This window comes from Cryptotermes secundus, unplaced genomic scaffold (assembly GCF_002891405.2).
Source record: "Cryptotermes secundus unplaced genomic scaffold, Csec_1.0 scaffold400, whole genome shotgun sequence".
Taxonomy (NCBI): domain Eukaryota; kingdom Metazoa; phylum Arthropoda; class Insecta; order Blattodea; family Kalotermitidae; genus Cryptotermes; species Cryptotermes secundus.
The window spans coordinates 86,661-102,853 of record NW_019723908.1 but is presented as its reverse complement, the minus strand read 5'-3'; the positions used below and the strand labels follow the sequence as shown (position 1 = coordinate 102,853).

The 16,193-nt window shown below is 41.2% G+C and overlaps 1 protein-coding gene across 1 annotated transcript; it reads right to left on the bottom strand.

Moving 5' to 3' along the window:
• Positions 1 to 6,822: 6,822 nt before the first annotated feature.
• LOC111862085 lies at positions 6,823 to 15,769 on the bottom strand. Its single transcript, XM_023847177.2, has 5 exons — positions 15,728 to 15,769; positions 12,772 to 12,838; positions 10,061 to 10,079; positions 8,962 to 9,102; positions 6,823 to 7,131 (listed from the first exon to the last, which is right to left on the bottom strand). Exons 2-5 carry the CDS (start codon positions 12,817 to 12,819, stop codon positions 6,956 to 6,958), a joined length of 384 nt encoding a protein of 127 aa, XP_023702945.1. The 5' UTR covers positions 12,820 to 12,838; positions 15,728 to 15,769; the 3' UTR covers positions 6,823 to 6,955.
• Between the last annotated feature and the right edge of the window lie 424 nt (positions 15,770 to 16,193).

Genomic DNA, 16,193 nt, shown 5'->3' with positions numbered 1-16,193 from the left:
TCGCCGTCGTATCGGCACGAATTTCATTACTCTGCCATCTACTTACGGCGTTCAGATTAAAGCCGCCAAATTGCTACAGCTACTGCCGAGAGCTCAGTCAATAAAAACGTTAGCTAATATCCACGGTACAAACCTACACGTACTACGCATGTATGTTTTCTTTCTATAGGAGATATTCAGATTATAGTAAAAGGAATGNAAGAATTAAATAGTATAGATTTTCTGAGGAAAATTACGTAATTCATTTTGCTTTATATAATAATATATAATATAAATACTATATAAATACTAACAGTTACTATACTAATAATATACTAATAATATAAATACTAACAGTTATACTGTATTTAAAATATGTTTGGGTAGAACATTCCTGGCTCCGAATACGTCAACCTCCCTGCAGACAACATTAGCAGCTGCTGCGCATCTAGCAGAGGGACAATTCTTAAATGAAGGGCAAATTTTGAAAAATNTGTATGTTTTCTTTCTATAGGAGATATTCAGATTATAGTAAAAGGAATGTAGGCATTTAGTTAGTCCCAGAACTTCTTATATCACCCTCCTATACATGCCCAAGTAGTCCATGTGGACATCTCCATCCAGGTTTTGCGAAAAGATAAGTTTATTTTTACCCATTTCTTGTTTTACCCCATGTGCGCTTACATCCTCCTTGGCTTGGTTCATTAAAATAATACTTCGAGAAAGCCACAAATTGTTTGAGAACAGGGCGCTGAGGAGAATATTTGGACCAAGGAGAAATGAAGTTGGAGAAAGCTGACTGAGTATAATGAGAAGCTTCATAACTTGTACACTTCATCAAGTATAATTAGAATGATCTAGTCAAGGAGGATGAGGTGGGCAGGTCATGTAGCACGAATGGGGCAGACGAGGAATGTGTATAGGGTATAGGTGGGAAAGCCAGCAGGAAAGAGGGCACTAGGAAGACCAAGACGTAGGTGGGTGGATAATATTAAAACGGATCTTAGAGAGATAGTATGGGTGGTATGAAGTGGATTGATTTGTCTCAGGATAGGGACCAGTAGAGGGCTCTTATGAACACGTTAATGAACTATCTGGTTCAATAAAATGCTGGGAAGTTCTTGAGTAGCTACACAATTTACGGCTTCTCAAGAATGGCCCAGGCCCATGAAGTTAGTTAATTAGAAAGACGAAAGTTATTAAGTTCATAATGATGAAATCGTCATCGGTCTCTTATTACTCACCCCCCAACCCCTCCTCTGCCACCCACTACACCACTTAGGTTCAGACTCACTCAGCGCCCCTTTCCAGACATTCTCAATATATGCTCCTCTGTTAACGCGAAACACAACATTTCACACCCATACAAAACATTAAGTACAACTATGGTTCTGTACATGCCTCTACGTTTCTACACAGCAAACGTAAATATGTAAGATTCTGTCCCACCCAGCCTCCCAATCAATATATACCAGGAATAAAGTGGTCGGAGTAGGACAGGCATACAGTTGCAAGAAACTTGAAGAATATTAACATCAGAAACGATCAAAATAATACAAACAGCAAAAAGAATGGCAAATAAAAAACAAAATATCATAAAACGAACTCAGCATAGCAAAAGCAGGCTAATGAGAGCCATATTCATACTCACAACATAAGAACGAGAACAAAAAGTAAACGACTTTATACATGACAACTAATTCACAATAGTCAACAATAACCGAACACAACACTACCGAAAAAACTTAAAGCAAACACCAAAGCAATGTAGCGGAAATATATAGGCAGGAACCCCATAACTCTAAAACTTCAAGCTGAAATAAGATTACACAAAGAAGTAACACCAATCAGACTAATAAGCAAATGGAATAATGGGCCAGCATATGAAAAAAAAAACACCTAAAGAAATATTACGTAATAGCCTACAATTACCGCATGAATTCAACATCGCTAACTATATTAATCTAATTACAGACTCACAATCTGTGAAAATGAATGAAGATATCAAAATGTGCTCATATTTACACTAATATACCGGAAATAAGATGTTATAAACGTAATAACAAAAGCATTAACCCAACCCAGAAATAGGTTAAATTAACCAAAAGGATATAATAACACACATTGAAAACAATGATGGAACAAAACTAAGTTCAGTTTGACCGACAATTCTAGAAGCAAACCAAGAGATTAGCAATGGATGTCCCAACGTCATGAATATTGGCAGAAACGTACATCCAACACATGGAACATAAATAGATATATCCACTTTTAATAACGTAAAATATCAGATAATCGGATACTTCAGATACTTTGGCGATATTGTCACAATTTACAATCGAAGGCAAACAAATATAGACGAAACCTTAGCCAAATTCAATAATCAACAAACAAATATAAAAGCGCCGTTGAAACAGAATAGCATAACTCTATTTATTCCCTAGATCATACAACGTCTCGTGACACAACAGAACTAGTACTACGTATTTGCAATATATAAGAAACACAGATATCGTAATACCGAATGATTACTGGGACCCATATGAACACAAAATATCGAGTATCATCAACCTAATTTATAAATTACACACATATAGAATAACAGAAAAGACAAAGAAAGTAAGGTAAACACCATTAAATATACAGTACACAACAACAAATATATTATAAACCCAGACACAAAACTTTCCAACGAACACAAAATAACACTGATCCACGAAACCGGAAAGCTAAATTGGTTATTTTATAGTAGAAAAGAAACGTAAAAATCACAATATTTTTAAGGAAACAAATAAAAATAGGTTTTCGAACACGAAACCCAATACGTAACATAATGAAACATCGTCTGACAATAGATAAATGCGAAAAAAGTGGCAGTTGACAAATGAAAATGCATGTGCTGCCCACAAAAATACGTTGAGCAAGCAGGTCGAAATTTCATATGAAACATAAAGAATGTATATAGGCAATTAGGAATAATGATAGCAGTTCAGGATATTCGAAACATATACTTAACACGGGATATGGATACGGATATTTGACTAATAATATGGACGATAAATGATTCAAACTCCGTCCCAAGTGCAAACAATATATATTATATGTCTTTGGTCTTGTTCTCTTCCACACTACATGTTTCGGCCTCTATCGGCCATCATCAGGTGTATACTCTTAACGTTGCTGCTACACTGAACCCAGTCTAAAATTTAACATTTAAAAACACACTGTTATTTTCTTCGTATTATCAACATCTACCTCGTTGATATGTGTCTGGTATGTAGATTATATTGCACACGTCAAATTTGATTTTCCTGTAGTAGCACTATAAAATCTTTAGTTATGATTTTAAAATCCTTTAAAATTTCTCTAAATTTTAAATTTAAAATTTAAAATTGTTAGGGTTACTCGCCCTATGTCTAAAGTGCTGGAGCGGCTAGTTCTTGTTTCCACACTGTACAGGTGTTATTCAGTGTAGTCTTCCTGTGTGCGTGCCGCTGCTTGTCTTTACTACGTGTTAAATTTTAGACTGGGTTCAGTGTAGCAGCAACGTTAAGAGTATACACCTGATGATGGCCGATAGAGGCGGAAACATGTAGTGTGGAAGAGAACAAGACCAAAGACATATAATATATATTGTTTGCACTTGCCCCGGAGTTTGTATCATTTATCGTGTAGAGTGCAACAGGATGCTTAAGTATAATATTGTAATACTATGGACATTATGAAAATGTGGGAACCTCAACATCTCACAACCCTATGGGCCTCCACGACCTGTTACAGGGATAGCTTTACTTTACTTTTATGGACATTATAAAACAAACAAAACGAGAAAGACACTTTAATACATAAGAAGGACACCACATATATAAATGAGTAAAAACAGATTACATATGAATGACACATACACTGACACACATAATCCGACATTTGAAACACTACAAGAACTACACACTAAATGTCAGCAAATATACCCCACGTACGCTATATAATAAAGTACCAACTCCACATATACTCATAACTTGCTCATTTATTAGAACTGAAAATCAAGGTATATTTTGCCCAAACTTGTTATCTTAAGTCTTGCGTTTTTCTAGATAATTTACCAAGGGATGAAGGCGACAGATTCTTAGGATATGCCTATATTTCATAACTTTCCTCCCCCATATAGGTTTTCTGAAAATGTTGTAATCAAATTTAATTATCTTTCCGACCCTTCAATGCTGACTTCATTTACACGTCTTCTGTACAGGTTTACTCCCCTTACCACCCACCTAAAATCACACACCTGTGCCAAGAATCAGATCTAGCTAGTCGCTTCCAATTAAAAATAGGGCCGCGCCATAGCTCAAGCGGTTAGTCGATGGCTTCCCACCGCGGCGGCCCGGGTTCGATCCCGGGTCTCGTCAAGTGGGATTTGTGGTGGACAAAGTGGCGCTGGGGTAGGTTTTCTCCGAGTACTTCGGTTTCCCCCGCCAATCTTCATTCCACCAATTGCTCCACAATCACCCTCACCTATTATCTGGGGCTGGTACAATAGGCCAGAAGTGGCCGCAGTACAAGGGACTTAGTCCCACCGCGCTAGCAATAAAGAAAATAGTCCCTTCCAAGCCTGGACAAAACATAAGCGAGTCGTATTAATCCTTCTGTATTAGCGGAGATGGTGAAGTACTTTCTCCAAAGCAGCTCGTATCCTGCTTTCACACGGCAGGTGTTGATACAGCGAGATGCACATAACGCAGAATTTACTGTTCATGTCAGTGCTGATGTAAGCGAGTACTACACGCTGTTATGCATGGATCACAGAACCGTTAGATGTGATTATACATACAAAAAATACACGTTTTTAGTCTGAGTTTACTTTGAAGAAAAACTGAGTAACCTTTAGCAAAATATTAACATCAACAACTAAAGGATGTTGTTTTGGAACAAATATGCAACAACGAAAGTTATTATTGGAGATATCACTGCCCACGTGCGCAGGGCATACAATTCTTAGTTCTTATCAAGAAGTGAAAGAGGGTGAGATGGGTTAGGGAATGTAGAATGTATGGGGAGAAGAGGAATACGTTCAGGATTTTGGTAGGAAAGTCAGAAGGAAAGAGTCCATCAGGAAGGCCTAGACGTATGTGGGAGGAGAGAAATAGTATAGGATGATATGAACTGGATTAATCTGGCTCAAAACATGGACCAGTGGCGGGCTCTTGTGAACACAGTAGGCAACCTTCGGGTTCCAGGAAATTCTTGAGTAGCTAATTGACAGCTGACTTCTGAAGACGGACTCAACTCCATGGAGTTAATTGGTCAAATAAGGTTAAGCTATTTCTGTAACAGGCCGTGGAGGCCCATAGGGTTGATGTACGTCGGGGCTCTCATATTTTCTAGACAGTCGGCTGACAGATGGTGTGATTGTCATCCTCACGTGTCGGCTGCCCTTTGCCCCCAGGAAGATTCCTGGTACTCATTTCTGTTAGAGGCTGAGTTGGCCCGATGCAGCTTTGTTCTCGTCGTGCCCACTAAATTTATGCTGCCAATCTCATGTCCCTTGTATAAATGATCTGACAGTACTAAGGGTAAAAGGCAAAGTCGTCCCTGTACTTTATAAAAAAGGTAAATCTATCCCTGTCAGAGGCCGTAAAAGCCCATAGGGTTGTGAGACGTCGAGGCTCCCTTATTTTCTAGACAATCGGCTCTCAAATTATGATGAGGTTGTCAGCCTTACGCGCCGGCCGCCCTTTACCTTACAGGTTGATTCCTGGTACCAATTTCTGTTAGAGGTTGAGTAGGCCCCAAGGCCATATTGTGGCTGGAAGGATTAAGTCAGATCCAGTAACTTCATCGAGAACTGAACCTGCGGGCTTCCGGCTTGTAACATAGTGCCTCAACCAACTACACTATCGCGGGCCCCTTCATAAAGATGTATAGGGGAGTGGTAGTGAGCTCCATGCATCGGTAAATATGGCACTAGGTGGAACGTAGTGGTCAGACGTCTCAGCAACGTTCTCCCAGGGAAAAGAGCCCCTGTGCCCTTTTAGTAGGAGTGGGGTCGAACTCAGAAGCAGTCTGAACTCCGTGGAGGAAAGAAAATCACTCTCACATATATTCTTGATGGAAAATGAACGGCGGTCGCCCAACGCACAGACTACTTCTTATTTCTTCATCTTCTTCTTCCACTGTTGAAGTCAGGACTTCTGGCATGTTCCCATCAGAATTCATATGGCACTGCAGAGAGTTGGTAGGACTCCTTGAACGGGTGATCAGCTCTACCTCAAGGTCGCTAACTACACAGCACAATACAAACAGAAGAAACGCGTCGGACAAACATACCTCGAGTGTGATTCGAACTCACAAACCCAGTCTTTGAGCGGGCGAAGCTAAAGACTGAGAAACCACTGTGATCGGATATCTATTTCTCCGAACTGAAAGCTGTGGAGCTCACTATTCTGTTTTCCCTTGGCACTACAGCCCCAGTGGTCCTAGGCCTACCTCCATGAACTTCTCCGTTCACTTCGATTTTTCTAGATCTTACACATTCGGTAGGACTCCTTGGGCGGGTGATCTGCTCGTCGCAAGGCCTCTACCTGTACATAAACACAGAAAAACACACATACAAACTAAACATTCACGCCCTGAGTGGGATTCGAATCCACGATCCAGGTTTCCAAGCGAGCGAAGACAGTGCATGCCTTAGACCGCTCGGCTACCGTGACCGACCGGAACTCACTATTTGGCCTACAAAATTCCCTCACGTCTCCTGTCACATGACCACATACTTCATTTTCAACAGCCAATCCTCAATATATGTCGTTGGATATGAATCATTGGTTAAGAATAATGACACGACACTGTTAGTGAAATTAATATTATTGTTAACATTTGACATCTACATTCTGAACAGCAGTGACATCCTTCAGGAACGCAAGACAGCGTGCATCAGTCGCCCCATTCTGCAAGGTTACATGTGGCGATGATTGTGACTTCAGCCAGTCTGTTGCCTGCTCTTCAGCTGATCTGCTAGAGCTTTCACGAAATGAAGGTCATTTCTTGCTATTTCCAATAATTTCGTTTCTGATTCAAAATATTCGGCACTTCCTCGGATAATATTTTCTGCCGTTTCTTGGATACTGGCTTCCAAATCTGGATCCTCTTGACCAGCTGAAAAGAGCAGTTCCATTAAATACCATGCTTACATTTGTATGCACACACATGACAATTTAATCAATGTCTTTATATGCGCAGGCGTACGCATTCTAATTTTCAACTGGAACACTAAGCACATTTTTTTTCCCCCTTGGCACTACAGCCCCAGTGGGCCTAGGCCTACCTCCATGAACTTCTCCGTTCACTTCGGTTTTTCTCGATCTTACACATTCGGTAGGACTCCTTGGGCGGGTGATCAGCTCGTCGCAAACACAGAAAACACAGAAAAACGCACACACACAAACTAAACATCCATGCCCTGAGTGGGATTCGAACCCACGATCCCGGTTTCCAAGCGAGCGAAGACAGTACATGCCACGCTAAGCACATTGAGATTTATATTTTCCAATTGCAGGCATTGTAATTAACTACTGAATGTCTGTACAGAAAGCACTGACGACCAGAATGTTAGCTAAAATTTTCATTTCACTGGGCAGGTATTTTAGGAATAATCGGGAGGTCCTCGTTTCCAAAACCGGCAGTGACCGAGGTTCATCGCTCTAATTGTCTGCTCCTCCATACAAAGGACGCGGTAATATTTCAGCTGGACCGCACCCGCTTCCTTGCTAATCCCTTCGAATTCATTATTCGCCAGCTATCCTACCATTAGACTCTGAGGTATGTCAATTTTGTGAAGAAGTTCGCAAAAAGTAAATTTCAAAGAAGGTGCAGAGAAACATGTATATAAAACGCCCGTTTTATTGTTACCAGTGTTATCATGAAGGCCATATATAAAGTGCTGAGATCACGGAGCATGGACTCAGTTGTGACTGGACGGCAGCTCAGGTTAATTCAAGCAGAAAAACTTTTGACTTTCATTCAGGATTTACAAGGTCTTGAGTTGGCACCGGCTGTGCTGAGGCTTTCTGTTTTTTCCTTCAGCTTTCTACATGTAATAATAATAATAATAATAATAATAATAATAATAATAATGGCATTACAATTGGCCACGGCTACTTCCTCCCCAATTCTTTGCAGTTCCTTCATATAGGCCCTAAATGTTGATTGTTAGCTTTCGGTGACGGCTTTGAAACTGCATAATAAATCGATTTACAGCGTCGAATAAGGGCCAGGATAGCTCAGTCGGTATAGCGACTGGCTACGAGCTGGATGACCGAGGGGTCAGAGTTCGAGTCCCGGTGTGGTAAAGAATGTTCTGTTCTCAGTTTCGTCCAGACCAGCTCTGGGACACACCCAGCCTCCTATCTAATGTAAAGCTGACCACTCACCTCCACCTAGAGGTCAAGAAAACGTGGATCTATACATCCATTCCCCCATACGTTTTCATGGCGTAGTGCTTAATTAGTTAAGCACAAGGAAATCCTTCCTTTGCCTTCACAGCGCCGAGTAGTAAGAAGACTGTGCTTGAAGAACTTGAAAGTGTATGGGAGGAAATGGGCATAGTTATCATATGCCAAAATCCTGACATTCGAGGGGAGAAACTGAGGAGTACCACAAGAAATCTCGAACAGAAGAGCCCAGCTCCGGATCGAAGTCCGAAGCACTGACCTCCCGATTACAATGCTGGAGCATTAGTCAGCGGAATAGAATGTTCGATCACTTAATCATCTTTCAATTTATATAGCGCCGTTGATTATCTTATGAACCAGCTTGTAATATATTTACGGATCACCTTCATAATGGGAAGAAGAAGTAATTTTCTATTTCACATCCTACTTCGGAATCACCAGCATGAATAGACTAAAATCATGGGAAATATCAGCCATGTTTCCGGACAGGATACAAATGACCGTACTCTGTATGATGGTGATTATTATATCTCACATTGACGTATCTGGAGAAGGCGATCGACTTTAACTTTCAGTTCAAAAAATTCCTTCAGCAGTTCATCCTCCACTTCGCGAGCTGCTTTGAAAATTACTGTGTCTCTTTGGGCTTGCTCCTGAAACTCGAGGATGGCATCGCCTGAAATGCAGAGTAAATCATTATTGTTACGTGTCACAGTGACTAAAGACGGGGTTTGGATTGGTAATTGAATTTATTGGATATTTACTGGCACATTATAACAAATGTACGTTGCTAGAAAATGTCTGATGCTGATTTTGTGTCCATGGAATGAAAACGGGGCTGGGGCAGGCGTTCCATTTGTTCTTTCACTGATCCGGCCTTGTATGTAAGGGACAGTGATCTTACAGCACATTTTACGGGCATGTTAAAGTTAAGCGTTTTCATTTCTTTTCACAACAGCATATCTAACGTCCCAAGCTGGCAGTCAAGAACACTCGTAGAGAGGCCTGCTATTATACTGCGAATAGTTGCAGTCGCACTAAGGTCCTGGGTTCGACTCAGCCGCTAACAGAAATTAGTACCAGGAACCTTCCTGGGGGTATTCTTTTTTATTGGTAGTAGGGTGGGACTAAGTCCCTTGTACTGCGGCCACTTCTGGCCTATGTGCCAGCCCAAGATGATAGGTGAGGGTGATTGTGGAGCAATTGGTTTAATGAAGATTGGCAGGGGAAACCGAAGTACTCGGAAAAAACCTACCCCAGCGACACTTTGTCCACCACAAATCCCACTTGACCAGACTCCGGGATCGAACCCGGGCCGCCGGGATGGGAAGCCATCGAGTAACCGCTTGAGCTATGGCGCGGCCTTCTTGGGAGTAAAGGGAGGCCGGCACGTAAGGCTGACAGCCTCACCTCCATCTGTGAGTCGACTGTCTAGAAAGTGTGGGGGCCTTGACGTCTCACAAATCTATGGGCCTCCATGGCCTATTACCGTGATAGCTTTACCTTACCCAAGAGGCCTGCATTACAACACTGTGTTTTGCAACGCGCTTGCCCGAAGAGCAATAACTTATTCTTGAAATCAGATGGACCAAAGCGAAGCATCAGCAGTGCTCTAATGGAATCGCCAGTCTTACCTGCTCTGGTAAATGAAACCTGGAAACAAAAGAACATGAAATAATAACTCATAAAATAATAGCAAACACATGAAGTCTATCTCATAATGCTTACAGAAATATACACATTAATTTAAGTGGATATTTTCCTCCGGTAGATGGGGAAGTATCGGGTACCACTGCCAGTAGAGGGGCCGAACTCGCTGGCTGAACGGGGCTGATAGCGAGCACCAGTACCGGAACGGTATGGCGACTGGTAGAATATCAAAGGGGGACGTACAATAGATCAACAACTGGTCGCGGTGCATGGGGAAATCCACCCCCTCCAATAATGAATGAATGAATGAATGAATGAAGTGGATATTTTCATAACTTGACATCACTACTCGATTCAGATGATCGAGTTATCATTCTGAAGGAGCGCTCGACAGTTAATAATCTCATGACTGAGTCACTGAACTACCCGAATCATAAGCAAATTCTTACAAATGGTTTGTCTGGGCAGTGAGCGGTTCGAAATAAATTCTGAACATCTCGTCATACGTCGATCTGTTTTACTTATCTGAAAATGGTTTATGTGCGGCACCATAGCAATAATCCTAAAAAACAAATGAAGGCTGAATACCCAGATGAAATTCTATGAAGCTATGGCAAAGAGGACTGGCTTATGTGGCTGTGAAGCTTGGGTCATGACGGCCAGTTACAAAAGGAGATTTCAGGCTGCAGTGATTCCATTCATGAGATATGTGATTCTATTGTCCGAACGAGATAAAATTTCAAATGATATTAGGAAATAACTACATGTGGAAAATTTGAATGACGCTGTTAACAAATACAAAGAGAGATGGATACGCCGTGAACTACGCATGACTGAAGATATGATTCTCAGACAAGATGGTGGACTATCAACTTCAGGGAACGATAAAAAAAGATCGGGGAAAAACGTGACAAACAATAACAGGCCTTGGTCCTAATACTTGAACTAGGAGGAAAAGAAGGTTTATTTTCAATGATGTTGACACGTATTTATGGTGCATGACTAACAATGACGTGTTTCTGATTGCATTAATTGATCACTCCTTTACAATCACTCGTAATCAGGGTAACTACATGAGAACGCGTTTGTCAATTCGTTTCCTAGCAATATGTCTACATGTCACAACATCATTAGCTCAGATTATGTAGCGTCGAGTGAATAATTATTAACGAAAAGGAAGGGATGTAGAAGGAAGCGGTCGTGGCCTAATTCGAAAGAATATTACGACATTTTCCTGGATGGACTGAGAAAACTGCTTAAACTTCGATCACGATACTGGATGCACCGGCCGAAATTTGAAGCAGGCACCTCCAGAATATTGTGACATGAACGCCAGCAGGGGGAGCAACTGCTAAGCGACGGCTGCTAATATGGTTTTCAAGTAATAAATCAACTCGCTGGAATCGAAGAACTGTTGGAGATGTTTTCTATGCTGTCAATCTGTAAGGGACAGCACCAAGACTGATTGGCTGACTGATCGTTGACTTTGACTTCGAACAAATCACGACTCAAAGTGTAAGCAGCGTAGTCAATGTGTGTGTATGTGTGCGTACGTGTTCTTCCTGTCCTGCCCTAGCAAGACCCGTTAGGATCTCCGGAAGAATCTGCTGATTCAGCAAGTTCTAAGGTCTAGAATACCATTTCCTCTCCGATCCTTACCAGAAAGCACTTCAAAAATACTGCAACCACCGAAACTTCGGAGACTACTGGCGCCCAGACCAGACCTTCTACCTTCCGAACACATCCTTCAAACGGCAACAGGAAGGACTGAAAAAGCATGTGCTCTAGTGGGTTTGTAAAATGTGGAGACCAGCTATGGAGGTATAATTAAGTGTAGTCACGAGTCTTGTGTTAAAGTGGTCAATAAATCCAATCTCCAACAAAAATCTCATGTCTAGTCACTCATACAAGTGACAATACTTTATAGTACCTAACTCACACAGTAATTACTCCAATTAAACGTTGATTATCATAATGAGCGGTTATAGGTCATAATAGACTCAGATTTAGCATATGCTGTAGTTAAGATCTAAAAGTCTGTGACGACGTTATATTGCTGCAAGTACGTCTATTTAAAAAAGACGTTCTGTTTCTTTTATAAAACAACGTTGCGGAGACTGGATTCTGACCCCGTCCTCAGGTAAAACAGGACGTTTTTTTAAAAAATAGACAAGACGATGGATAATGTCCAAAAACATAATACTTGTATGCTGTAGTGATTTGTGAAGTGTGTAAATCACAGTGAAGATACTGCAGACTGAGAAGTCTCAGTTTATGCTGTAGTGATTTGTGAAGTATGTAAATCACAGTGAAGATACTGCAGACTGAGGAGTCTCAGTGCGTGCTGTAGTGATTTGTGAAGTGTGTAAATCACAGTGAAGATACTGCAGACTGAGGAGTCTCAGTGCGTGCTGTAGTGATTTGTGAAGTGTGTAAATCACAGTGAAGATACTGCAGACTGATAAGTCTCAGTGCGTGCTGTAGTGAACTGTGGTGTGTATGTGAATTAGCGATAGCGCTGTAGTTTCTTGTAGTTCCGAGTTAAGAATCTAATGAATCCAATTATCAACCCTAACCCCACGTCTAGTCACTAAGTACGTGGACAATACTTTATCTCTGTGTACACAAATGAATAAAGAGATGTGTACCAAATAATTAAACTTTGGCTCACATGGGCACTGTAGACAATACTCACCTGAACCAAAAGCGTAGCTGCGAGAATCAACACCAATTTGGACCTCATTTTCTCTTGTATATTGGTTCTGCAAAAGGAAGTTTTTGTAGTCAATATATTAAGGATGATTTTCCACGTAAGTAAGAGGATGTGTGTTGTAGAGCTCACGCTCCTCTCTCCTTCACTCTTCTGTGAACTAGTGTCAGAGCGCAACCCACTGGGCGGACTATATTCAGTTCAAAATCGGATAATTTCTTAGCGATATTCATCTAAGCAAGGCCACAAAGAAAGTTTTAAGCCTTACATGCGCCGTTAATGAAAGCTTGGCGAAATTCAATATGCGACATTTATGCGTAGGTTTAGTCTCCCATTTTAATTTTTAGTCACATAGGCTGATTACAAAGCCTACTTTTCACAAGGTCATAAGTGAACGTTTCCATACGTATCAAAAACCGTCAATATTGTGGCGGCTCATGTTGACTGACTGCAATGACTACTTTGCTTAAAGCGACAAATGAACTTTCTCATCAATTCAATACTTTGTTCTACAATATGCATTACTATTGTGACCCATTGCTAGGCAACGTCTCGGCAAACACATCCCCGCGGCAGCCAAGGAGCGCAAAAATAGGGCGTCTATTGCTAGGCAATCTATCAGTAAACACGCTTAAAACAATACGGGACAATAGAAGGCGATGTTTTCCGTGGATCCGCCCCGAGACTATATAAATAGAAGTTTAAAGGGATCAGTTTTTATCAGAAGTTGAGAGAATTAAGTTGAAGAAGAGTTAATTTGAGTTAGTTGTCGTCAAGATGATAGTCTAAGGTGACTGAAAAGAAGACTTAATGTGTGATTTCAAGTGACAGTGAGACCATTATAAATCCGTTGCCAGGATACGACTAGTGAAGACTGAGAAACCTACTGCATGTGTAACGGTGAACTGCAAAGTGTGTAGATCAGCGATAGCGCTGCATTGCCTGTAGTCCCGAGTTGTGAATGTATAAGGTGTCAATAAATTCAATAATCCAATCCAAAACCCGTCTTATAAGTCACGCACTCCCATTACAGGTGATGTTATGTTACCGAAATGTGAATTTTTCCTAAGTCAATAGAAAGTCCGTCCAGTGTAACAATTTGTAGGTCACTTCTTTATCACTTCTGCCTTACATGTGTCGGTTTAATACAACCATCATCAGAGGCACATAGTACAATCATGAAAACACTGTCGTTGTTTAAGATGTACACAGTTATGTTTGCTGCGTGGACGCTGCTACAATGTGTCGACGTGTAAAAGCACAACACTTGCTAGGATTGTTGAATGCACTATCAATCCTCACATTCCATCCTAATTTTTCCTATTTTATTTAATACTTATGTAGTTGACTGATATACTGTAATTTAGCTTAGTAAGCTGCAAAGAATTCCGCCGGGAATTTCCTGCACTGCAACTTTGTTTAGCCTTACTGTGAGCACCGTCTTATGGACCTTCCTTTTCCTCCTTTGTTCGCATAAGGACATCAATTCGCTGATTCGTGGATTTTCGTTCAAATCGGTACTAACAACCTGCTCTTGAATAACATACCGACTTCTTAGTTTGGTTGTTCGGTTATTTGAAAATTCAGAGGTTATGTAAGGAGCGTCGAAGGGGGCACGAAGGATAATTCCGAGCGTAGAGGAACGTGGGGAGAACAGATCGCCTTCTGTTTTAACGGGAGAAGACAAGAAATTTTCCGTCAGGGTAGCTGGTAATTTGGTGGATGTTTGAACTTAATATTACCTCCAGAATACAAGCTTTGAGCTTTGAGGCTTCAGCGTCCCGTTCCTTAACAAGCTTGTACGGACAGTGGCAGTAATAAAACATGTGTGGGTACGGCATGTTGGTATTGTTTCTGTGTTACTTGGAGTGTGTACTTTACTGCGGCATTAGGGACTAAATTTACGCTTCATAATAATGAAGTCCAACATTAAAATAATATAAAACACGGGCTTCAATAAGATTTTCTAAATAAAAGCGACGATAGCTGAAAACAGAGATACTTTTGTTGCCAGATCCATCTACCAGGAAAGTTAGTACTACAGGGCGTTCAATCAAGGAGGACACTTCGCAACACCGCTGATCGGGCCCAACATTCCTCAGAGATTGCTACTGTAACTGCTGATAAGGGAATAAGTCATGAGGAATGTTGGGCCCGGGCAGCGGCGTTGCGAAGTTTCCTCCTTAACTGAACGCTCTGTACTTACAAGCAGCTCGTGAGCACCCCAGTGACTTAAAAAATGTCATTTGGTGAACTGGAACATAAATTCACTGAAACAGAGTCCACTATAAACTGTGGACTCTGTTTCAGTTCCTCCCATATTTATGAAACTGATGTTCAAAGTTTTTCCAGTTAGCAGTTTCTTCAAATGTAAGACAATATTAAGGAACGTAACCTAAGTTGGGGCCGGTCACGGTAGCCGAACGGTCTAAGGCATGTACTGTCTTCGTTCGCTTGGAAACCGGAATCGTGGGTTCGAATCCAACTCAGGGCATGGATGTTTAGTTTGTGTGTATACGTTTTTCTGTGTTTGTGTACAGGTAGAGGCTTTGCGATGAGCTGATCACCCGGCCAAGGAGTCTTACCGAATGTGTAAGATCTAGAAAAACCGAAGTGAACGGAAAAGTTCATGGAGGTAGGCCTAGGCCCACTGGGGCTGTAGGACCAAGGGAAAACAATCTAAGTTGGAAGTAGAGATAAAAGTCATACTTACAGACAAAATAGCAGATTATAGTAATTTCATAAACGGGAATGAGGTAGAAATTTGACATTGGTTTATTTGTGTTGAGACGTCCAAACTGCACTATATCTCGAATTTCCTGATTTTTGATGTGTTAAAGACAAAATAAGCAAAATTACAATAGTCCTAGTATTTTCAAAGGCAAGTTAATATTTTACTTGGTGAGTACGACTTGATTATTCAAGCCAATGCGATACTTACCTTTAGTTACTGCCCGCTGTTGAGAAGTGGCTGCAGCCAGGAGAGTGTTAAGTGATTATATAGTGCAGAAAACTGGAGCCGAACAAGGCCAGCAAGGGCGGGTATATTTTTCTAACAAACGCAAAAAGTAAGAAGAAGCCATACCTGACATCAAATAAACTGGATGCTGCACGAGTGGCGCGCTGACAGAGGCGCCAAATGAATGCATACAATTTCCTTCATCCATGTGGAGGGATTACGCCTTTGAAATAGATAAGGCTAATGCTGTGTTGTAGTTCTGAAAAAGGAGGAACCTGAACACATTAATTTTTTTTTCCTTTGGCGCTACAGCCCTCATTTGGGCCTAGGCCTATCTCCGTGAAACTCTCCGTTTCACTTCGGTTTACTAGATCTTACACGTAAGGTAGGACTCCTTGGGCGAGTGATCAGCTCGTCGCAAGGCCTCTACCTGTAGACAAACAGAAAA

What these genes read in the sequence shown, in the direction of transcription:
- LOC111862085 (XM_023847177.2), bottom strand. Translation starts at nt 12,819, where the DNA reads ATGAGGTCCAAATTGGTGTTGATTCTCGCAGCTACGCTTTTGGTTCAG. An exon ending in CCTTCTCCAGATACGTCAAT is followed by an intron (nt 7,132 to 8,961) that starts GTGAGATATAAT and finishes TGCTCTTTTCAG; the next exon opens with CTGGTCAAGAGGATCCAGAT.